General features: G+C 36.2%; 1 protein-coding gene across 3 annotated transcripts in view; it reads right to left on the reverse strand.

Moving 5' to 3' along the window:
* LOC120072970 (ABC transporter A family member 1) overlaps positions 1–25,803 on the reverse strand; it is an 87,793-nt gene that overhangs the window by 56,936 nt on the left and 5,054 nt on the right. For 2 of the 3 annotated variants that reach the window (XM_039025515.1, XM_039025516.1), the window contains exons 4-11: positions 24,147–24,229; positions 14,416–14,638; positions 6,574–6,803; positions 6,385–6,445; positions 6,129–6,215; positions 3,634–3,866; positions 3,422–3,536; positions 3,241–3,330 (exon numbers count right to left, since the gene is read on the reverse strand). In XM_039025515.1, coding sequence (XP_038881443.1) covers positions 3,241–3,330; positions 3,422–3,536; positions 3,634–3,866; positions 6,129–6,215; positions 6,385–6,445; positions 6,574–6,803; positions 14,416–14,638; positions 24,147–24,229 — 1,122 coding nt within the window. Of the gene's footprint in view, positions 1–3,240; positions 3,331–3,421; positions 3,537–3,633; positions 3,867–6,128; positions 6,216–6,384; positions 6,446–6,573; positions 6,804–14,415; positions 14,639–24,146; positions 24,230–25,803 lie in introns of those variants that run through there. The other variant, XM_039025517.1, reaches the window with a different exon arrangement.

Raw genomic sequence — 25,803 nt, forward strand, 5'->3', positions numbered from 1 at the left:
AGTTTTTATTCATTGATTAAAATGAGTGATAAGTTCCCTTTAAATAGGCCCAAAGGAAAAAGACTTGTACATACCTAATTAACTAACTAACCTAACATCCTTTAAATAGACGCGGAGGAGAAGGATTTTGTCACACCTATTCTAAAATTAAAACTGAATTTAAAAAGAGAATCCAATCTGTAATTTTACAAGAACAAAATACTCTTTTTACAAGAAATGTCCAAAATACCCTTAATATCCCTACATCAATTCAGCCCCCTTAGAATTAAACTCGTCCACGAGTTTTAAGTTGAAAGCTTGAACTCATCCGAGGCTTGATAAGGGAAGATGTCTGCAACATTGAAAGTATTGCTTATGTTGAATGAAGATGGGAGATCGATCTTGTAAGCATTATCACTATATTTCTCAAGGATAGCAAATGGTCCGAGCTTTTTGTCATTAAGTTTGTTGTATGCTCCTTTTGGCAAGCCGTCCTTTCAAAGATATATCATTACAAGGTCTCCCGGCTTGAATGAAACGTGTCTTTTATACTATCCACTTGAGTTTTGTATGTGGAGGAGGTTGCTTCCTCTAGGTGGTCAAGGACTTCCGAGTGTAGTTCTTGAATATGTTCAACAAGTTGTCTAGCTTCTTCGTTAATATCTACGTTAGAAGGAAGAGTTGTAAGATCAAAAGTCAAACGAGGGGGTCTAGTGTATACAATTTCAAATGGACACTTCCTTGTTGATCTATTTTGCATGTTGTTGTAAGCAAACTCCGCTTGTGCAAGGTTAGTGTCTCATTGTTTTGGTTGATTTCACTTAGACATCGAAGCATATTACCCAATGTTCAGTTTGTAACTTCTGTTTGACCATCCATTTGTGGGTGGCTTAAATAGCTAAATTTGAGGTTAGTGTCAAAACATTTCCACAAACTTTTCCAAAAAAAAAAAAACTCATAAATTTGACATCTCTATCAGATACAATTGTCTCTGGAATTCCATGAAGTCTGACAATATCTCGAAAGAAAAGATTAGCAATGTTCAAAGCATCATATGTTTTCTTACAAGGTACAAAATGGCTTGGCCCTTTGCCATCTAGGGAAGTCTTTGTCGGTTGTCGTTCGTTCAAACCACTGCGAGTAGACTTCACTTCGTGGGTATCATGAACATCACAAAGAATTTTCAGCAGTGGACCGATTCTTCTTAGCTTGGTTCAATTCAACTGGTATTGGGTTCAGTTTAGATCAATCAATGGTTCGGTTCGTTTCAATCAATGGTTCGGTCCATTGGCCTAGTTGGGTTGATTTTGTTTTAAGAAACTGATTTTTTTTCTCTCATTTGGGTGATTTTTCTTTCCATTGCTCATTATTTATTGCAATGTCGGAGGAGCATATTCATCAAACCTTAAATTTGCAAATACTTTCTCTATTGAGAAGGTGATTTTCCATCCACTCTTGTTTATCCTATTATTGAAAATACCTTGTCTAATGTCTCTCCTCAACCATAGAAAATGTCTTGCATGTTGTCTCTGATCTTGATATCCCTATTGCTTTGAGAAAAGGTACTAGAACTGCACTAAATATCCCATTGCAAAATATATCTCGTACAAAAATTTGTCAAATAGTCATAAAGCTTTCACCATTAGGATAGACAATCTTCTAGAGCATGGTTTGAACGATTTGAAAAAGTAGTTACGAGTTTTGGGTTCCTTCAATGTCAAACTGACACCATCTTTTACAAGCATTCTGCAAATAACAAAATTGCGGTTTTGATTGTATGTGTAGATGACATTATTCTTACAAGTGATGATGAAGCATAACTAACAACTTAAAAGAAAAAACTTGCAAGTGTGTTTCAGATCAAGGACCTAGGAACATTAAAGTACTTCCTCATAATGGAATTTGCAAGATCTAAAAAAGGTATCTTCATGAATCAAAGAAAATATATTATTGATTTACTTGAAGAAATAGGTTTACTTGAGTGCAAGACAGAAGCTGCAAAAGTTGAAGACGTAAAGGATAAGGATCAATACCAAAGACTGGTAGGAAGACTCATTTATTTGTCCCACACGTGTCCAGATATTGCCTTTGCAGTAAGTATGGTAAGTCAATTCATGCACTCACCAAGATCAATTCATTTTGATGCAGCATATAAAACTTGAGATATTTGAAGGGAACTCCAAGGAAAGGCATATTGTTTAAAAGACATGGCCATCTTCAAGTTGAATTTTATACAGATGTTGATTGGGCTAGAAGTATTTCAGATAGAAGATCTACTTCAGGCTATTGTTCATTTGTTGGCAGTAACTTAGTCACTTGGCATAGCAAAAAGCAAGATGTGGTGGCCAAAAGTAGTGTTGAAGTATTGTTTAGAGCTCTAGCTCATGGTATATGTGAAGGAACATGGATAAGAAGATTATTGGAAGAATTGAAGGCCTCCCACAACACACCTATACGTGTATATTGTGACAACAAAGCTACCATCTCTATAGCCCATAACCCAATTTTACATGATAGGACAAAGCATATTGAAATGGGCAAACACCTTCATCAAGGAGAAACTTGAAAGTGGTGTAATTAGTATTCCGTATTTTTCCAATACGGAACAAATTGCTGATGTGTTGACCAAAGGGGTACAAAATTCAATAGAATGATATCCAAGCTGGCAATGGAAGATATATTTAAACAAGCTTGAAGGGAAGTGTTGGTTGTAAATAAGATAATTAGTTGTAAATGTTGAAATTAGGGTTTTTTACTCTAGGGGCATTTTTGTCTTTATACTTGTACCCTAGGGTTTCCCTTTTTTCTATTTAAACTGGCAGTCACTGTGTATTCTGTGTATCAGTCTTCTAATAAGAATCCTCTTATCTCGTGATTTTTTCTCCCTGATTAGGGTTTTTTCACGTAAAACTTTGTGTGCTATTTTTCTTTCGTTACTCTGTTTTTCATCAGTAAAATTACCTATGATTTTATTTTATTCTCATTATAATTCTTTCCATTTATGTAATGAGCCTACCGTCTATATAAGAAGGCTATGTATCATACAATTGAATTATTATTGGAATACAAACATTTTATTCCATTCAATTCTATAATAAGGATTTTGACTCTTTCAAATTTGATGGCAAATGGAAACAACAACAAACATAATCAAATGGGGACCCCTTTTCAGATTACCATATCTTGAAAACAATATCTTGAAGAAATATTTATGAGTTCAAAGATTCACCTTAAAATGATATTTGAGTTGAAAGTCAATACCTTATCCATGTAAAGACCAATTGCACAATACAGAAGCGCGTCGAAGAACATCATTAAAAGACACACCAAAAAGTTTACTCCAGAGGATGCCTATCGCAATCAAGCTGCCAACATTTAGTTACCTTCCCAAAGAGATCTTGCAGATTATTCTTGAAAGCACAGATAAAACTTTAAACATTACCCTCCATAGGTTGCTCCATCGAAGTCCAACACGAGCACGTTCATAATCCGCAAAGTTAATAGACCCTAGAGCAAAAGCAGTTGGTGAAAACAATGAAGCAGTTGTCTTCACTATCCTGAAGGAGAGTGAAAATTTGGATCAAACATCAATTCAAAAATGAAATTATTAACCAAATAAAACAAAATACGATTCATAGTGGCAAAGATACTTACATGGACACAGTTTCATCATTTACGGTATAGTAAGGAAAATAGGCACCCAGAAAAGAAAGTGTTCCCACTGCCACAGCAGTTTTCGCTCGTTTGAAGAATGTAGAGATCAAAAATGAAAACATGATTGCACTTAATCCAAATAAAAAGAAGTAGATGAAGACCACTGTCTTATCACTGTACTTGAAAAGGTTATGCATAGTGCAGAAAGTGATAATTCCAGCCGATACTGAAAACTGTAAAAGACATCAAATCAAGCAAAATTCAAAACTGCCGAAAGGACAAAAGAGATTTATTGAAAAAGAAAGCTTGTGGATGCAGGATTTAGATTATAGGCTTCAGATGAAAATATTAGGGTTCTAGTTAGCATGGTATACAGATTATTTTTCTTTTGAACAAGGACAAGCAGTTCAATTATATAAGAATCAGGCATTTATTGAGAGATAAGCTTGTTGTAATTATACAAGAAACAGGCTTCATTGGTAATATGATAAGATTGTTGTATTGGTAAGTTTTACATCTGCATTTGGCTTGGAAATGAACAATTTAATATGTTTTATAGATTCAACTTGCGGTGCGTCAAGACTCTTCTCCCTCTTTCCTCTAGAACCCAACTGTCACTCTCAATCAACTTTCCATCGGTTCTAATTTCTTTTCTTCAGTCACTTCATCAAAGGGCTGTTTGGGGTACTGAGTTGTCTGTGGAGTTCGTATGTTAGTGTTTGAGATGAAAAGTTATTTTATCTGAGTTTATATGTCTGTGTTTGGGGTGTAGAGTTGAGTTCATATATCTGGGGTATTAGGTGCAGTTTTTTTAACTCCCCCATTTGGTTTCTTTTTTTTCTTTTCTCGAAAATTAAGCCTATAGACACTACTTCCACCTCTAAATTTCTTATTTGTTATTTACTTTTTACCAATGGTTTAAAAAATCAAGCCAAAATTTGAAAACTAAAAAAGTAGCATTTAAAATTTTGCTTTTGTTTTCGGAATTTGGCTAAGAATCCAACCATTTTACATAAGAAAGATGCAAACCATTGTAAGAAATAAGGAGAAAATAGGCTTAATTTTCAAAAACCAAAAACGAAATGGTTATCAAACGAGGCCTAAATAATCTGCATTTATGATTACTATTTTTGTTTTGAAACATTTATATTCAATAATTCTACCCATCTTTCTTCAAATAAAATATGGATTGCAATTTTTTCTTTTACTTTTTAAAGTTTTTCTTTCTTTCTTTCTTTCTTTTTATTTTTTTTTTTTTTTTTTTTTTTTTAATGAACAATAATTAATTCACTACATTTCTTGCAAAAATATGGTTAAACAAAATGGGAAACCACATTTTTCTCCATGAATTTCATCATCATCTTCTTCTTCTTTTTTTTATTCTTCTTCCTGTTGTTGCTCTGTATTTTTCCTCTACCATGAATTTTTTTTTAATTGAATCTCCTCCATCTTCTTAGTAGTCAATGGAATATCACCACATTTCTTTAATAATTTCTCTTTCAATTCCTCCAAATTTGGAGGATCATAAGAAAAAAAAAATCTCTATTTTCGCTAAGTTCTGGTCGTCAGAGTTTTTCGACAAAAGTGGTTGTCAGAACCCGAAGTTGGTCGCATGAAGATGGTATTAGAGTTGGTTGTCGTAGTTTGTCGTTGCCAAAGCTCATTGAGGAAAAATGAAAGAATACAAGGGCATTTTTAAAAATATAAAAAAAATAAAAAAATAAAAAATAAAACCCACAAAATAACTCCATTAGAGAACGGGTTACCAACTAAGATATTACCTAGAGAATGCAAGAATGTCCATTCGCTTTGGCTTTGACTTCACTTTCAAGCTTCATTCGATGTCAAAGCTCTAAAACCTTAGAATTACAAGTTTTACCTTTGATGAGAGATTTTTCAATTGGAAGGACCTTTTGCCTCAAGATTTCTAAAGCAGTATTGAAGTCTCCGTCTAAGTTGGTTTTTGAAGTTTTGGTCCCATGGTTATTCTCATAGCTTCAGATTCAGTGACTTTCATTCAAGAGCCAATTTGTTCCATTATAGGTTGAATTTGATTGTTGCTTTACTTTTCTGGCTTTGTTTAGTTAAGGGCTTTTTTGGTTGTATTTTCATTATTTTGCTTATTTTGTTTCTTTGTATTTTGAGCATTAGACTCTTTCATTTCATCAATGAAAAACCTTATTTCTTTTTTTTTTTAAAAAAAAAAAAAAAAAAAAAAAAAAAGAAGAACTTAATTGTAGATATAGACTAAGGCATAGCCACTGTCAATATTTCTAGCATTAAACTCGAATTTCTTGCCTTTTTCCAGTCTATCATTTTCAAGGATTACAATGAGGGGGCTCCCAGTCAACAATTTATTGCGATGTTGAGTTTTTATTTGACCTACTATTTGCTCACTTTAAGCATGCAGATGCTATAGCATAAAAATTATGCCAAAGTATTAACAATACCATGCCTTACACACGAGTAAAGCCGATAACACATTACGTCATTACCTGCACAGCATATGAAATAAACCAAGAGAGATGGAATATCCCATCTTTCAAACCCATCATGTAGAGGCCTTCTTTGATCTTCTCTTCCTATAATCTCATAAAAATTAGAGGATTGAGTCAAATTGTGGCACCTCTAGACAACAGAAACATATCTAGAATGAAATACGTGCAGATATTTGTGTTGATCAAGGTAAATAATATTGTTTTATATAAGAAACACAGATTAATATCACACTAAACAAAACCATTAGCGAACCTTCTCAAATGCATAATAGCTGATGAGGCGAGAAATGGGGTAAAGAAATCCCAACAGATACCTGCTCAATAAAAGGAAGGTTGACTAAGCACATTTGGACAAAAACTAATCTAAAATTGTGTGTGCAATGGGATCAACAGAAATTATGAAAAAAGAATTAAAAAATAAAGATATTTAGGAGCTACTTACAGCACACCCATAACTTTCTTGACAATAGACTGGAATTCATCATCAACATACTCCCGAGTTGGAAAAGGGGAAATTCGTACTTTTGAAGGGCTAAATTGTGTCCATGACATGTTTGGCAATGAGGGTCTAGTAGAAGAGTTTGATAAAGTATGTTTATTGTTTACATGGAGACTATTAGTTTCCATTTCCTGGGAAGCAAATATTATGAATGAATCCATGACTTGCTGGAGCTGCAGAAATTAAGTGGCATCAGTCATTCTAGTAAATTATATTTTAAAAAAGGGAGGAAAAGAGAACAATACTCTTAAGTTCTTTTTTTTTTTTTTGGTGGAAACATTTCAGGTGCGAACTCATGAAGGATACAGTTCAAGTCACTTTATCTTTTACTTTTATGGCATGTCAGCTGTTTATGTTTAAGCAGGGTAAAGAATTGATAAGAAATCAATACATACAAATTCATAGAATGAAAAGAAATTATATTAGATCTGTAAGTAACAACAGAATAGTCATAACTGTGTCTTAACTCCGTCTTAAAACATCTTGGGCTCCTCTCCCTCGCCTCTCTCCAGCCAACTATAGCTTCGTCTCTAGACATCAATGACTGGGGTCTCCTACCCTAATGACCGGAAAGAAAGACCCAGACAAAATAGAGTTGTATATGTGTGATTTTGATAGAACTAAGAAGGGAAGATTGGTAAAAATCACCAAGTCACACTTATGACTTAAAGAGAAGGTTTACGATTTCAGTTAAGATCGTCATTGTTGGGCTTGTAGATGCCTTGGAAGACTTATTGCTGATAATGTAAGACCCAAAAAATGAGACCTCCTTACTCCTATATTTCAAAATTCAATTCATGTTAAATCATCAATTCACCCAAAAGCTTAACTTGATAGGTGAAAATATATTTAATATTATAGGAACACTCACTCCCCCTCTCATTTGTGGGCTTGAAATATGTAGAAGACCCAACAAATGGTAATCAATATTAATTAGGAAGAAATAACAATGCAGGAGATTGAATGGCCTCTCGGATACTATGTAAAATTATTGATAGACCCAAACGATTAAGCTAATAGATGAAAGTAAATTTAATATTATATCAACACTAACAAATTTTTTAATTAGAAATGGAACTTTTAATTGAAGAAATGAAAAGAGACCCATGCTCAAAATACAAGGAAACAATAACAAATAAAAATACAAACAAGAAAGAAGTACAATAACAACATCAATAAATAGACTGAGCTGGAAAAACAAAGGCATTCCGATTTAAACATAAATCTTGAATGAAAAATTCTGCAAAAAAATAACATTGATGATATTGGTGTGGAAGATTATTATTTGCAAGGACTGAGAAGATCTAGTGGAACTGGTTGACGGACTACAACTTGAAGATGGAAGGCAGACAGCTATGACTTGAAGAATGGAGGCATACAATTGTGATCGGCACTCAAAAAGTTGAACAAAAGTGCAACTAAACCCCAAAGGCATTGAACAGAAAACGATTGGCAAAGCACTGGTGTCTGGTACAGTTCCGACAGAGACACGATCTATAAGTGGCGGCTGCTTTTTCCAAAAGAATCCTACTCCTCTCTCACAGTTTGTTGAAGATTCTAAAGTTGCATCTAAAGTTTGTTTGAGTAGTGTGAAATCTATCATTCTGCCTAAGGAAAATAATATTGATGATATGGGGACGAGAATGTAGAATCACATTGTCACTCAGAATCATTACAATAAATCGTCACCAAAAAAAATTCTTCCACACCTTCATCAATGTCTTGCAATTTTGCTTCTTTTATAAAACCTTGTGGTTTTAAGATGCATGAAATTCCTCCAATAAATTCACAAGGAATTCGTTTTTTATGCTTATTCTTTTGAGGTTTGGGTTTAATGGTTCTCCCTTGGTAGTTTTAGGCTCAGTTCTATTTCTTATCCACTCCCTTGTAAACATTGGGCCCCTTTGGATTGGCTAGAGAAAAAAATGTTTTTCAAGAAAGTAATTATTATTTAAACTCCTTTGATGAAAAATCGTTTGAAATACACTTTGATAGTGTTTCAAAAGCTTGAGTGGTTGCAAAACACTTCAATTTTTTCCAAAATAGCTTATTTTCAAAAATAAACACTTGAAAAGTTAAACCAAACGCCCCCTTTGTATCTTTGAGCATTAGTTTCTTTTCATTAATTTAATGAATAGCTAAGAAGCATTGACACAGATAGACACGAGGATACGCCAATTTCAAAAGAACTAGGACCAGAACACGTTGGGGATACGCTCTTTTTTATTTTTTTGGGATATATATAAATTTACAATAAAATACTAAAATTATAGGATATGAAATGTTTAGGTTTCTAACTTCAATTTTTTATGTTTTATATATACTTTTTTTAATCTTTGGTTAAAAAAAATGGGCTTTGCTTTTGTTTTATCTTTTTGAACATATAATTGATTTGAGCTTTAAATTTGGGTTCAACATAAAAGATTAGACCATATTCTCTTTAAAACAAATTTCCAGCCGAGTCCAAGAAGCATCCCAAACATGTCCCCACATGTCTAAAACTAAAAATAAATAATTAAAAATTGGACATAGAAATTTGCGTGTCGAACACATGTATGAAACGTGTCTGAACGTGTCTGTGTGTAATGCGAACGGAATGTTCATGCTTCATAGATGAAAAGTTCCTTTTCTTGTTAAGAAGAACAAGAAATAATAATAAAAATTATAAATAATACTAATAATAATGAACCACCTATAGTCCATGGAGTTTTATCTCCAAAGCGTAAAGCTTGGAAGACTATTTTTTATTTAAAGAAAAATTAGGTGATAAAACCCGATTTTAGGAGGATATGTAATTCATACAACAATTGTTTGAGTATCACTAGGCCATTTTAAATATTATAGAAACTAAGAATCATCAGGCTCCCATACTCTTTGAATGTGCCAATTTAAGCACAAAAATGAAGCTCTATGGAGATGATCATAAGGCTAAATATGGATCCTATCATTTTGATCAAAAACCTTTACGGAAGATTAAGACCTCTTCTTTTTTTTTCTTTTCCTTTTTGAAAAAGATATCACTCTTTTCATTAAAAGAATGAAAAAAAAGACTAATGCTCCAAAATACAAGATACAAGAGGGAGAAAAAAAGCATAAGAAGTAACAATAAAAAGAAGCATAAAGTAAATAAAGAGAAGAAGGAGAGATCTAGTAAAAATGAGCTAAGAAGCTCTGCCAACTATGGGTAAAATTTTGAATGGAAAGCCCTTTGATTAAGGCCTCTTCTAGAAGTCCATGGCTCCATATACTCAAGCATTCTGCCCATATCTACAAAGACATTCGCTGCCCGTTTGAAGATGGAAAGACCACCTCTTTTTTTAATGACCACTAGTTTGGGGATGACGCTCTCAGTAGAAGTTTTCCTAAACTCTTTGCCTGCTGAAACTAAAGAAAGCATCTCTTGTTAAGGTATGAAATTATGTAAACAACTCACGGGTTCTTGCTTTTAGGAGGAATCTGTTAGACCACCAATTGTATCGAAATATAGTAGGAGGGGTAATAAGGGAAAAGCACTTGTTTGAGGAAGTATTACTTCCGGTGTCTAGTTGGCGGTAATGGGGACCACAATTAGTTAGAGGGGAGGGAGTGATTATATGTGAGGGGAGTGAGGAGAGTTAAGCAGTTATGAAGCTTGGGAAAGAGTTTCTCTCGAGAGTGAGAGGAAGGGTATCGAGTGCTTCCTCGTTCTTGTTATCAAGAGATTGTGATAGAATTCCAGACTAGGATTGGAGATTTTTATTATATTCACGTCGAACTGAACGATTACAAGAATAGAGAAAAGAAATGTCTACCCTGCTTCCTCTCACAGGCAAGAGCAAAGCTTCAGCCCACAAACCACTAACCAAACTATTCACTAACTCTCCAGTCCTCCCCCCTCCCCTTTTAACAAAACATTTTTCCTAACTATTGTCACTAATAGTAGTGGTCCCCACCTCCCCAACCAAAGTACTTTCATCTTTTCCCATATTACCCTTACTTTCCCTTCTTTGATACCGAAATACGATCTGTGGTCTATCATTACCTCCGTCCTCCACATTTACCTTGTTCTCAAGGTAAAAAGTTGGAAATTGCTTCTGGAAATCAGCCACTATCTCCCAGGTTGCATCATGCCTCGACAGACCCTTCCATTTCACCAAAACTTCCCGTCCATTGTGCGAAGAATGAGGACGATAACCCAACACCTCTTCTGGTTCAGTCAGCCATTTATGACTCTCGTTCACAAATGGGTCCACTATTTGATTTTCACACAGCTGTCCCACCACTTTCTTCAACTGGGATACGTGAAAAACAGGATGTATGGCTGTTGTTGAGGGAAGTTCCAACTTGTAGGCGACCATCCCATTCCTTTCGATAATTTGATACGGCCCGAAGTACTTGGGAGACAACTTTACATACCTCTGTTGTCGTATAGAAATTTGTCGATAAGGTCTGAGCTTCAATAAGACCCAATCTCCTACCTAAAATTCCACATCCCTTCTCTTCTCGTCAGCATATTCTCCATCTTGTCTTGAGCCACTCGCAAATGCTCTTTGAGAATCCGTAAAACCTCATCCATATCCCTCAACTGCTGATCTCAAGTAGCATTCGAAGTACAACTATCACCATAATAAATCAAGGGTGGAGGTAGTTGTCCATATACAATCTGAAAGGGGGTCATTTCGGTCGACGCATTATACATGGTATTATACCAGTATTCGACCCAATGCAGCCAATTAATCCATTCCTTTGGTCGTTCTCCACAAAAGCAACGAAATACATCTCTACACTGCGATTGACTACCTCAGTCTGGCTAATTGGGGATGATAAGTTGTACTCAAATGGAGTTTGGTACCCGAGAGTCGGAAAAGTTCCTGCCAAAAATGACTCACAAACACCTTGTCTTGATCAGAAACAATGGATTTCGGAATCCCATGTAGCTTAACTACTTCCCTACAAAATACATTAGCTACGACTTCAGCAGTCAAGGGATGTTTTAAGGCCAGAAAATGACCATACTTACTCAATCTGTCGACCACCACGAGGATTACATCATGACCCTTGGCCTTAGGTAACCCCTCTATAAAATCCATTGAGATATCAGCCCAGACAACATCAGGAATTGTTAGTGGCATCAATAAACCTGCTGGAGACAAAGCTAGAGTCTTGTTCCTTTGACAGACCATACATTCCTCCACGTATTTTTTAACATCCCTTTTCATTCCCTCCCAATACAACTCTCCTAATAATCGTTCATAAGTCCTCAAAAAACCAGAATGTCCACCAAATACAGAATCATGATACGTGTGTAAAAGAGTCTTCCAAGACAAGGAAACTCCATGGTTCTCAAGATATGAAGTAGCCAAGCTGAAAGCCTCTCTTTGGTGCTCCCTCTCAAGCTCCTTCGCAGCATTCTCTAGTCAGGAAATTAGTCTAAATTGGCATTCATTTCTTTCTCCGGCATTCTGAAGATCAAACTTCTTAGAAATTTTAGTTCTCATTGCTGTGTTTTTTCTTTTTCTCCCTTATTTTTCCAGCCGGTTTTTTCTTTCTCGCTTTTAGAATTGTATCCCTTTGTATTGCTTTAATTTAGAGGACTTTCTAGTGTTCGGATGTGATGATGGGTGCTAAGGGGGTGTCAACCTAGTTGAGATGCCCGGGTGCACCTGCTGATCCTTTTGATTTCCTTGTAATTTAAGCATTAGTCTCACTTCATTTTCTTAATGAATAAAGAGACTTGTTTCCTTTTCAAAAAAAAAAGTGGATGTATTGGATAGAACTAACCTCCCTCTGTATTTTTGCACTCCCTGATGTAAAGAGAAATCCTAACTCCCCCTTCTTTCTGTAGTACTTTGGCTTTGATACTCTGTAATCTGTCATCTTGTTCCACCTCCCTTTGGATGACTGCTATGTCTATCAATGTAGGGGCAGTTAAGTTTGCGAGATGGACATTGGATTCTACCCGTGACAACGCATCTGCTGCTCCATTTTCTTGTTCCAACCAGTAAATCATTTCAAAATCATACCTAAGCAACTTTGCAACCCACTTCTGATGCTGTGGTTGTATGGTTCTCTGTTCCAATAGAAATTTCAATGCCTTTTGATTTGTTGTTATCAGGAGATTGTAACATTCAAAATTAGATTCCTATCAGAATCTTAAAGATGATGAGATCTCCAAATGGACTCCTCTCACTAGCATCATCCCTAGTATTGAACTCACTAAGAGGGTTGACAAATGGCTTTGGAAGCTTGAAACAAATGGCCTCTTCTCCATATAATCCCTCTATCTCTCAACTCACTTTTGGGAACCATTTCTTCATTCAGAAAGTCATACAACCAAACATGGAAGTTCCCTCGTCCTAAAAGGATTAAATTCCTTCTTTGGGAAATTTCACACTCTTGCCTTGACATGGTGGACAGGCTTGAAAAGATGTCCTTGGCTCTACATTTCTCCATCATTGTGCTGCCTTTGCAAGAACACTGCAGAATCACAAGATTGTTTTTTTTTTTTTTTCCCGTTGTCCTTTTGTTCCCAAGATTTGGACTGCCCTATTTTCCGCTTTTGGTTGGTATGTTGCTCCCCCCCACCCCCCTCTTTGGCCTCTCTTGATTCAACATGTTGCTCACAAATAACCCTTTCAAAGCTACCACAAGGCTCAATTATGGTCAAGCATGATAAGGGTTTATTTTAGGAAAGATATGGGAGGAGAGAAACAACATAATTTTTTAAGAATATCTTGAGTTAGCTGTTTTCCATGCTCTTTTTTGGTGTAAAATTTACAACCCATACAAGTGCAAATTTAAATTCCTTGTTGCAAATTGGAGAAATCTTTTGTAGTACCTTGTAAATGGGATCCTTTTGTATTTCTTTGGATATTTCATTCAATCAATGAAATTGTTTCTTACCAAAAATAATAATAATCAGGCTCCCACTGCAGTACTGACTTAGAAGGAGGCAGGCTCTGGGGTGGTGGAAAGCCAAAACAAATTCAGAGTTTATCTAAAACAAGAAACACGACTTTTATTGAATTAATGAAAAGAGACTATGGATATCCTTGACTGACACATGGCTAAACGAAGTTCAGATCACGTTCTAATCATGTCTATTGGAAGTGGGCATAATGCAGGTCTTGCACTACCAAGTACTAAGTCCGATCAAGGTCTGATTCTTCTTGCAAAAAATTGGGCAATGATGATAAATGACATAGTATGGTTGCAAGTTTCAACATCATCTATCTACTTTTAGTACCAAAAAACATCAACACAAACAACATAACTAAACAAAATTTTCCTTAATCACAAAGGATAATATGCTAGGAAATATCTATCAAATTCTAAATATAACTGAGTCCTGAGAAAATAACACATAAAATTGAGTGGCAATATTACTATTTTTGAGGAGATAAGCTAAAAAAGGAAAGCTCCCGACTGATGCAATCACGGCCACACTTTCTTGAGGAAAGGAAAAGAATTTTCTTTTGGAACAAAAGGAAAGAAATAGAATTGTTAAGATAGATCAGAAGCCAAGGCTTCAATTTAGCTGAACAATCTAACAGATAACAGAATATTCTCCTGATCTCAGTTGTTGGAGACCGGAAATAAATATTGTAACATTGTCTTCTTTTAGTAGGATTGCTTGCAACTTGTCCTTGTACATATCATAATCAAAATCAATTTCTTAAGAAAAGGTAATCCATCCAAATAGTTAAGAAGGCCACACACCAAATTCGACAGGATATTGTCCTTATCAATGTAGTAAGCAGCATAACTGAGAAATGAAAAAGTACAGAGGGATCCATGGAAACATACAGTTAAAAATCCACTGAAGCTATATTGCATTGTTGGTATATTAGTTACACCCAGTTCCAAGTCATTGAGATACGGACCATTCATGTCCATGATGGATCTAACATTAGGAAATCCTGAGAAAGCCCAAGTATGATTCAGACGAATGCTATAATCAAATAACTTTGGACCTTGCTCATGGAATACCACGGCTCCTTTAATTTTGGGATTTGAACAGTTCATGTTCCTGAATAAAGAATGAAATGATTTGATTATTGTAAACGCTAATATAACAATCATATGTCACCAAGTATGCAGCCCTTAAAAGGCAGTTTTATATAGATATTAACGGGAATTTCATTTCCATCATCATTTTAGCTTGACATTGAAAAATGCTTATTACAGACTTATGCATGGGAAATATCTCCAACAAGGGAACACATTTTAAGTAAAGACCTTAGTACAAATAAAGTCCAAGCTGAACCAAACATAAATAATATTCTAGGAAAAAGAAGTTCTATTTTTTATAAACAAGACAAGTTCAATCATGACTGTTTGGAAGAAGCTGTTACTCAAGCTTTATTACCGGAATTGCAAAAAAAACTCTCTAAAGCCAGTTCACCCTTCACTGGAGGTCAACTATATTCCCAAGTCTGGGATATGCAACAGTTGAGCTCTATTAGTTCTCCTAAACAAGATGTCTTGAATGATGACTCGATGGCAAGTGTTAGTAGTGAAGAGCTTGATTTTAATTTGATGGGAAAAAAAAGGTTGAGAAAAGTCTAACTGGGAATTATGGGGAAGAGCTTAATGGTTTGTTGAGCTGCAGCCGTAAGGGAGTCTAGAAACGCAGCTCAAGCAAGGTTCACTCCACTTTCTTCATCTCAAATCCCTTCCAAATTTCTTCTCTGATTGAATTCTGCAGTTTACAACTCTGTAAAGTCTCCAATCACCATTCTCCTTTGGTTAGGTGTAAAGTCTCCAAATTTCATGGTCCTTTGCGGAGGGTTGTGGAAAGGCAAATGGTCTCCTCGATATGTAGATTGAATGTTACTGGAATTGTTGGAGTATTTGTTTCGGCTGCAATATTAATTAAGGCTGTTGGGTTTCTGTCTCTTTTCAAGGAACTCTTTCAACACCATTTTTTTTTTTTTTTTTTTTGGGTGGAAGAATTCTCTATTTTCAAGGCATTCCAAGAAGTTCTTTCGGCTGCATTAACTAATTGGAGTTTTTCTCTCCTGCATTTCGACAACATCTATTGAAGTTTTGTTTTCAAGAATGGATAGCTCATCTATATGAAGAATTGGACTGAATTCAAAAGGAGAAGCTTCCGTGCGTAATAAAGTACCCCAAGTGGAAGATTGAAAATTTTCAGCAACTCTTGTCAAAGCTTTCTGACCTCTACTTTAAATTCTATGGGCAACTCAATGTTATTTCTCTTACTTAATAGGAGTGGCCTTTTCTCAAAGCTGTCAAAGTTGGTGGATGGTCTCTCACTTCTCCAAGTTCCTTTGGTCTACTGTCTCCTATTTTGGCCTCATCACATGGTTGTTGGTTTTCTTAGTTTCAGATTTAGTGAACCAAACATAAATAATAAGAAAAAGGAAAACCAAGACAAAAAGACTTGCTGAAAGAATGAAATGATTTGGGCTGGTGTTTCTGTTTCAAACTTTTGGAATTTCTGCCTAAATGCCCAATCAGATCGATGATTGGCTTTCTTTGTTTTTCTTTTCCTTTCATAAAAACAACTTTCATCATGAATCGATGATGGGCTTTCTGAAGTGTTTTATGGTTGGAGTTTTTTTTTTTTTTTTTGAACCAGAAATAATCCACTTTATTAAGATAATGAAAGATGTTACAAGTGACAAGGAAACAAACAAAAAGTGCACTACAAACAAGCACTCTAAAAAGTACAAGATGGATCAGCAAATGCACTAGGACATCTCAACTAGGTTGACACCTCCTTAGCATTCTCATCATCTCCAAGAAAAACTAGAATCCAAAACTAAGAACAAAATGAAGGGGACCTTGCAAAAGACAAGGCATACAGCCCAATGGTTATCTGAAAGTTAAACTGAGAATAATAACCACTACTATGCTGTTACAAAATCAAGAGAGCGGGAAAATAAAGGCTTTCCAATTGAGGTTGATGTCTTGTAAAGAGAAGTCTTGAAAAGCTTTGGACAGCGAGCACCAGGAGGAGGCATTGATGTGGGCGATATCGAACTTAGCCGAACTAGAAGAGGCTTTATCTTGAAATACTCTTTGATTTCTTTCAAACCACATTTCTGATAATAAAGCTTTAACTGCGTTGGTCCAAAGTAGTTTAGGCTTCTTCTTCAGACGTGGCCCGATTAAGAGTTGAAGCACATTAGCCTTAAAGTCATTATAAGAACCCAACTGACATTAAAGCATTTGAAAAGGGATGTCCAACAAAATTCTGCAAAAACACACTGAAAGAACAAATGCAAGAGAGATTCTGAGTTTACCCAACAAAGAGTGTAACCCTGTGGAGAAATATAGTGTGTAGGTAACTTCCTTTGGAGGATGTCTGCACTATTAAGAGAGCCATTCAACATGATCCAAATCAGAATATTTACCCTTCTAGGGCTCTTAGACTTCCATAATGCTGATTCTAGTGACTGACCAATTGGAGAGGAGAAAGATAGATGCTTTACAAGAGACTTGACTGAGGAAACCCCATTTGGTTCTAAAGACCACCGTCTTTTATCTAAAATTGAATTAAGTTTACAGTGATTGAGTTTTCCAGACAAAATCTGGAAGTTTTCTGCCTCTTCATCCTTTAACAGTCTTCTAAAGTGAAAAGTCCAAGATGTTGAAATCTCATCCCAATAATCTTGTAATAAACCTTCGGGTTTGGTGGAGATAGCGAAAAGATTAGGGAATGAGATTTTTAGAGGAACCAAATCCAACCAAGGATCTCTCCAAAAGCTTATTCTTTCACCATTACCAACCTTAAAGGCTGCCAAGGAATCCACTTTTAATCAAAATCTTGAAATATTAATCCATGGGCTTCTAAGGCTGCTGGAAAATTTACCATTGGTATGCCAACCAAACTTACTTCTTCCATGAATGCTTATAATAACTTTTCTCCAAAGTGAGTTGACCTCAAAGAAAAACCTCCACCCCCATTTTGCTAAAAGGCCCTGATTTTTGAGTTTCAAGCCCCCAATGCCGAGTCCACCATCTTCTTGGGACCGTGAAGCTATGCTCCATTTAACCAGATGATTTATTTTGCTTCCGGAATGTCCTTCCCAAAAAAATTCCTCAATGTTCTTTCTAGAGATTGAATCACCTTTTCTGGCATCTGAAAAAGTGACATATAGTAATTTGGTATATGAGAAAGAACTGACTTACAAAGGGTGGCACGACCTCCTCTTGAGAGGTTGTATCTCTTCTATTTGTCCAGTTTGCTTTGTACTTTGTCGATCATTGGTTGCCAAAAAGCTAGTTGTTTAAGATATCCCCCTAGAGGAAGGCCGAGGTACATAAATGGGAGATGGACAGCCTTGCAATTTAAGAGGGCTACTTCTGATTGTAACTTGAGATGGTCTATATTGATGCCACATAAAGCTGATTTTTCCTAATTTACCTTCAGCCCCAAACACCACTCAAATAATTCAAGTATTTTCTTTAGGTTGTTGAGTTTGCCTTTTTCTTGAAACTGGGCTGACTAGTAGGAATAAGAAAGGAGAAAGAGGGTCACCTTGCCTTAATCCTCTTGAAGCTTGAATTCTGCCACGAGGTCTTCTATTTATGAAGATTGAGAATTTTGTATTAGAAATACAGCCCATCATCCACATAATCCATCTTGAGTCAAAGTTCTTCTCAACCAGAATTTTTTCAAGAAACTCCCAATCCACCCTATCGAAGGCCTTTTCTAAATCAATTTTTAGAATCCATCCTTTTTTCCCTTGGAACGGTAGTCTTCAACCACTTCATTTGCAATAAGAATGGGGTCTAAAATTTGTCTTCCTTCGATAAAAGCACTTTGAGAAGCCTCTATTATACTTGGCATTACTTTTTTCAGTCTTTCCGCTAACACTTTAGCTACTAATTTGTAAGACAAAGTTGTTAGGCTTATTGGCCTGAAATCACATACCCGAGTAGCATCCTTTTTCTTCTGAATAAGGCTGATGAAGTTTTATTTTATGCATGAATTTAACTTTCCATTATTGTAGAAGTCTTCAAAAAGTTCTAGGTATTTATCCTTGAAGAAATCCCAAAATTTGAGAAGGAATTCAGCTGTAAAACCATCCAGACCAGGGTCCTTGTTTTTACCTAATAGATTTAAGGCAGATTTGATCTCTACTAAAGAGAACCTTGTTGTCAACTTTGCATTATCGGCAGTGGAAACTTTGGACCATTTCAGGTTGAGAGGCACTGTTCTTTGGCCTGGAAATTTGGTATATAAAGTGGAGTAGAAATCTAAGATGAGGTCTTCAATCTCTTTGAAAGAATTGATTGGTACTCCTTGATCATTGATGAGCTCAGAAATCAAATTCCTTCTTTTTTTTGCATCCAGAAATCTATGAAAGAATTTTGTATTTTCATCCCCTAAACTTAACTAAGCTTGCTTTTTTGTCTTAGATTTCTTTCATCTATTCTATAATGGGGAAAAAGTTCAGCCGTCAACACATTTCTCAAACTCCTGTTTAAACCTGTTAAGCCATAAGCTTCTACTTGTTGATCAATTTCCTCTAATTTTCTTAATAGCATTTTCTCATTTGATTTTCTTGCTTTCTCAAATTCTACATGCCAAGCTTTAAGGGCTGTTTTTACTTTTCTTAACTTCATAGATATGACAAATCCAGCAATTGCTGAACATCCGCTGTTAACGTGTCTTTAACAATTTTACAACTTTCTACTATGGATAACTAGCTGTTATAAAATCTGAAAGGAGATGGCCCCCATTCAAAGGAACCAGCTTCAAGAAGGATTGGAAAGTGATCTGAACATGTTCTTGCCATTCTTACAACTCTAGTATTTGCAAAGATATCATCCCAAGTGTTTGATACCAGAAATCTATCAAGAAGTGAAGAAGAAGCTGGAGGACCATCTCTTGATCAAGTAAATTGGCCATTTCCAAGGGGGATTTCCAGTAATTTTGCTGAATCAATAAATTTATTAAACTTCTTCATCCCTTTTGTTAGTCTCCCGGTTGGATTTCTTTCTTGAATCTTTCTAGTGATGTTGAAATCTCCTCCAATGCACCAAGACTCACAACAATACCTTGAAAGTGAATATAATTCCGACCAAATGTGCTTTCTTTCTTTGTAATCCGTAGGACCATAAACATTTGTGACCCAAGCTGTCTTCTTGCATAATGAGATGCATTTAATTGATAAAGAGTAGCCTCCCTTAAGAATCTCTGTCACAGTGATCTTACTTTCATCCCACATGATTAACAAGCCTCCTAAATGACCTTGTGCTTCCACATATTCCCACCCTATATCTTTAGAACTCCAAATTTCTTTTATGAATCTGCTGTCAAAAGACTTTTTCTTGGTTTCTTGGATCATGACCAAGTCCGGATTTACTTTTCTGATATTTCTTCTTACTGCCAATCTTTTGGAAGCATCATTCAAACCTCTAGTATTCCATGAAATGATTTTCATATTGAGTTCTTATAATTAACCCAAAATCAATCCGCTATCCTCTACCAATTTAATCAGGTTACTTGGAATTTCTTCTTTTTTAATGGGCTTGATGCAAGAATTGATGAAACTAATTGTGCTGAAGTTTTCTTCAGGTTGGAACAAATAGTGCAAGTCTTGTTGCTGTTCATAATCAAGGTATTCTTCTTCCTGGAGGAGGTCATAGACTAAGCTGCCATTCTCCTCACTACTAATGCTGAGTAGGGAGTCTTCATCTGAGTCATAACCTTTGGAAAAATCCGTTGGAGGGTCGGATAAGCCTCTAATAAAGGCTACTTGTGAGTCTAGGACTTTGAAATCTTTGAAGGAGGGGTGAGATACTGACCTGGAAGAGGAGACGGAAGGTAATTGAACCTTGATGCAATAGCTTTCTAAAATGTCTGCATTCAACAAGGCAGTCCAGCCGTTTTGGAAAGAAGTTTTCTTTCTTATGAAGTGTTTTCGAAAAGGTTTTAGGATGGAAACCTTGCTTGTATTTTTTGGATTAATTCCAGGTAAGGTATGGGGAGAGGAAAGGCCACCTAAAGAATCTTTTTTCAATGATTCGTAGGTGTGAAAAGGAAAGGCAAAACTTGTCGATTGGCCTTCTGTATGGGCTGGAAGATCAACTGCCAGCTTGGAAACCAATAATTCCTCACACGGAGTGGCTGCATCCTTCAGATGGGTTTTTTGTTTGTCCATTAATAAAAATTCTCCTTGCTTTAATGAAATAGACTGTTGGACTTCCTCAAAGGATATATTTGAAATGGGGGTTGTTGGTATTTCGAGTGAGGAAATTAAAGGGGCCATTGGTAGTGTAGAAACCGTTGGACTTCCTTTGAAATGAGTTGGATTTACTACACCTTCTCTCTTCAATAAATGATACTCCTTCTCTCCTCTTAATGGCTCCACTTCTTTCTCTTTCTTGTTGTTCACACTAAACCGGTTAGGGATAGATCTGGATTGAACTTCACCAATGATAGCTTCCGATGGGCTGACTACTCCTCCATCTATCTGAAAAGTCACCGGATTCAACTTATCTATCTGAAAAGTCTCCTTTTCCGACTGTTTAACTTCCTTCATCACTGTTTGGGGCAAAATTCCCTTTGAAAACAGGGGATTTCTGGAAAAATTCAAATGATTGACTGCTACCATTGCTTACCCTCATTAGAATCACATAATCCTTCATCTATCAATACTTGATTAAATCTAGCCTTGTCTACCGGATTTGAGAGATTCTTTTTATTAAAAAACCTCTTGGCCTTCTTTGGAGGGTTTAAAAATTCAATATCACCAAAATGAAGGAAGATGCTTCCCCTGTTTTCATCTGGAATTTCTAGAGTTGCTGGTATAAATCCACATAAATTTTCCTTAACTTGAATTCTAGCTTCTGCCACATTTAACAGGTTTAAAGTTTCTATGGCAATTGCTTCTAATCCACCAAAATAAGCACCAATTGCTTCAAATATTTGCTTGCACCAAAATTCTAATGGTAGATTTTTAATTGAAATCCATCCTCCATAACCTTTAACTACCCTTGGCCGGCTGTGTAATTTAGTGTTCCACCTTTCAATCTTTAGGTGAAGATGTCCTATTCTTTGCCACACCCCTGGATGTTCAATCAAGTCTTCTAAATTCCCCTTTTCCAGCTTTAATAGGGCTGATTCTGCTAAAAGGGGATTGATGAGAATTTTAGACTTAGACCACTGTCTTAGTACCTCCGAAACTTCCTTCCAATCATTGAATTCACAAAAACGGCTGACTACCTACAGTTTGCTGAAGTCTTCTTTGAGGATATCCTGATGTTTTTGGACCCAAAAGATTGATTTGCTCTGTTTTTTTATGTTCTGAGGGTGCAGGGGACTCGGTTTTTCTAGAAAAACAAACTTAATCGATCTTCCCCTTACTATGTCAGCATAGGAGCTTGGGGCTGAGTGAGGGTTCTTTTCTATCTATTCAACTTCAGAGAGGGATAAAGCATCATTTAGCAAGGTAAGGAAGGAATACCAACCTGAATTAAGAGTTCTTGATGGAATGTGAATGAAAAATCGTCCTCCAACTATAGGCCACACTGCACATCTTAATACCAGTTTGAGTAGCTTCTGATTTTAGAAATCTTGGTTACGCCAAAAGCGTCTTGCCCGCTTTTGACAAAGAAGCTAGATGTTGGAAGTTTCGAAAGAGATGTTCTTCACAAACCAAAGTGGTTGTGATTTTGACAAGGAAATTTGCTTTTTGGCTTCCACATCTTCTATGATTACTGAACCAGCTTGGATGAGGGCACAGAAGTGGCTGTCCTTAATCTTACAGTTGATAACTTCGACAGCTAAGTTAGGCTTGGAGGAGAGGGTAAATGGACAGGCCATGAGAGATAGATTAGCCGAGGGTTGTAGGTGAGGGTTGAGGTTGGTGGGAATAGGCAAAGTTGGTCGGAGATGGGGGGACGGCGGGGAGTTAGGTCGGAAAAGGGTGCCGGAGATGGAGGGAGGGCGGGGAGTTAGGTCGGAATAGGGTGCCAGAGGGAGGAAATAGGAGAGGGGAGAGAGAAGAGAGGAGAGAGCATTTTTTTAATTTATGATGCTTCAGGTTTTCAAAGGGTTACCAGCTGTTTTTCGTTTTATGGTTGGAGTTTGAAACATAAAGCTAGAGTCCTTTGCGGCTATGCTATCCGGGCATTTCTTTGGGTGTGTTGGCTTGAAAGAAACAAAAGGTTTTTTTTTTTTTTTTGAAACGGAAACAAAAACTTTTTATTGATATAATGAAAAGAGACTAAGGTTATCTGAAGATAGTTTTCTGATTTTATTTCTATTTGCGGAAACTTTCAGCTTATTGCCTCAGGTGGGCTCGTAGTTATAATCAATTCTTTTGTAACTATCCAATTGCATTGATTCACAACCATTGGTTAAATTGTTTTTGTAATTAGATCCTTGAGAGAAGGTTCTCCCTTCCCCCTGCCCCAAGGAGTTGTTTGGAAGGTTGGAATGTAATTAGGATTATTAGAACTAGAGGGGTGTTGGAATGTGTAAGGAATCAAGGACGGAACGGAAATGTGATCGTGAAACGTGAAAACGGTAGGAAAGAGGGTTGGGTTAAAAACTGTCGGAACGGAATGAGTTTAATATTATAAATTAGGCCCAAAACATTCAATCCAAACATGAGTTTCAAATTACATTACAATCCGAACTTAGGAGCCCCAAACAGCCCCTAAGTCGTTTGTCCCCTATTTTTGTCTAGTGAATATATGTCTCTTAAAAAAAGGACTAAACCACAAAGCATTACCTCTAAAAGAAAATGTCATAACCACGAAGACATCACGAAGGAATTCCATAATCTCAAGTTGCCTGTGTCATCCTATCCATCAACCTCAACACCACCTCCCACTTAGTCAAATGAGTTCCTAAGATCCAACCTCAACACCACCTCCCACTTGGTCAAATGAGTTCTTAAGATCCGTCGAACCGTCATTTTTTATGATTATGAATAGAAATGGGGATCCTAAACAAAAATAATTGTTGTTCAAAAAATGAGCCGAGGACTACTAATCTCATTGGATAAAGTAAGAGAGGAGGGATTTTGATGTAATGCACCAATTGCTATCAAGCTTCCAAATTCTTTGACATAAGCTAACTAATCATGATTAAATAAAACATTCATTCTTGAATGAATTTACTAGATCTGTATCAGCAAGCTTTTGATATTACCCACATTGACAACCAACCTGCCTAAACCATTAAAACCTTTTAATTTAACCTATTCAAGCTCCACTAGACTTGAAGTCCAGTGAACCATGCTTAAAAAGTACCACTGTAACAGCTAAGGTTCTTCTCTAGACAACCTCTTCCTTGACTAAGCTACTGCGGTTGCTATGAGAATTTAAAGGGCCAGGAATTTTAATTTCTAATTTTGTTGGCATGGGTTCAATGGCTTGAAATTTTACTATTTTAGTGCATAACTTTAAGTAGAACTGTAAATTTGATTTAAAAGATGTCTCGTCTATAAAAGAAATCATAATTGCATCATTTTCCTTCTTGTGCTTTTCTTTTTTATATTGAAAACTTTAATCTCTTATCAAATATATATAAATATTTAAATACTTACTTAGCTAAATTGCAGTTTCCATATAGATCAGAACGAATGTAGGTTTCCAGCTCTTGTTCATCTTTGTAAACTCTAGTAACTACCTGCCAGCACAAGGTGGTATACATTTAGCATCTGGAAAATAAGCAATGATGGGCCCAGGTGGACTCATTGCCATATTGAACTGGCCCATCCTTAAAAATAAAATTTTGATTTTCCCGCCAATAACAAACAGAGCACTTTCACCAGCAGCTAAAAGAAAACAGATGCTTCCACCAGGTTGGAAATTCCACTTCAAAACTATCAACCTCCTTTTTGTACAGAAACAAACATTCTACTGATAAAATGAAAAAATTACAAAGAAGTATCAACAACAAATATAAGAAAAAGCAGCAAAGAACGAGGAATGGGACAGAAAACCACAAACCCAAATTATGGGATATAAGGAACCAAGCAAACCAAAAACCTTAGGCTAGAGCTACGAACAGCCAATAAGCCTGGCAGGGTAATACTGGCCAACGTAAACAAACATTTGACAATCTAAAGATGACTAAGCAAAAGATAAACACTGAACTGTAACATATACTCCAAGGAAAACAAAAACTACGCTCTATTTCTAAAAAATAAGAATACACAGTTAATGAGATAATTTCTAGAAACAGTCCTCATAAAAATAACGGGAAAGCAGAAAATAACATAGTGTAACAGAGTGAGGCATCCGATAATTTCATTGCAAGACTTAGTCAAAGAGCTTGAATTGCCAATATCACCGTCGATGGCCATATGGGCACTCAATTTAAGCAGAGTACAACTTACCACCCACCAATGGGCAAACTAAAGTCTCTATTTGGGGAATTGAAAGTTACTTATGTTGCTGACAATGTCTACCATGAAATAGTGGGTAAAATGGCTTCCTTCAGCCAAGTTTAACTACAATATTTCCTATCATACTTCCACTAGCTTCAGCTCCTTCAAAGATCACTATGGAGAAAAGCATTTTTAATGGCAAGCTAATGCAAAGGCTAACCTTGAGAAGTTGTCATGAAAATGAATAACTTAACTGAAATTAATTTAGAAACCGGAGAACACATATCAGAATAAACAATTTTATACATCTATGCATAGCCTTTTGCAGTAAGGCGCACTTTTAGTCCAGAAATTGATCCATCAGGGTTGAGCTCTCTTAGCTGTCTCATTTATCTACTAGTAACCCCTCCACCGAAATGTCATTTACAAAATGCTTTGGAAGCTTCACTGCCGAAAAAGGATTAAATTCATATCGTGGGGTATCAATCACTCTTTGCCTTAATACCATGGATTGGCTGCTAGCTAGATGACCCTCCAAAGACAACCTAGATTCATCTACTTCTAATCCTCTTTTTTAGTGTAAAAATATACAACCCCTTAAAAATCTGTTAAGCCTCCAATCATACACACCTATTAGAGGAAGGGTAGAAGAGGAATTACACCAAAGATTGTGGAAGGAGGAAATAACCGTGAGGAAAGAGGTGATACAAGGGGGACCACTAAGCTGGGCTATCAACATAAAGGAGGGAGGCTGGGGGGAGACATGGATCATTTTGGGAAAAGCTATAACAGCTTTTGTAGGAGAGATTTCTAGCCCTCTCGAATTGGCTAGTTTAGGATTCTCTTGCTCTTATTATTGTCCTTCTTTTCT

The sequence above is a fragment of the Benincasa hispida genome, chromosome 3 (genome assembly GCF_009727055.1).
Source record: "Benincasa hispida cultivar B227 chromosome 3, ASM972705v1, whole genome shotgun sequence".
NCBI classification, from domain to species: Eukaryota; Viridiplantae; Streptophyta; class Magnoliopsida; order Cucurbitales; family Cucurbitaceae; genus Benincasa; species Benincasa hispida.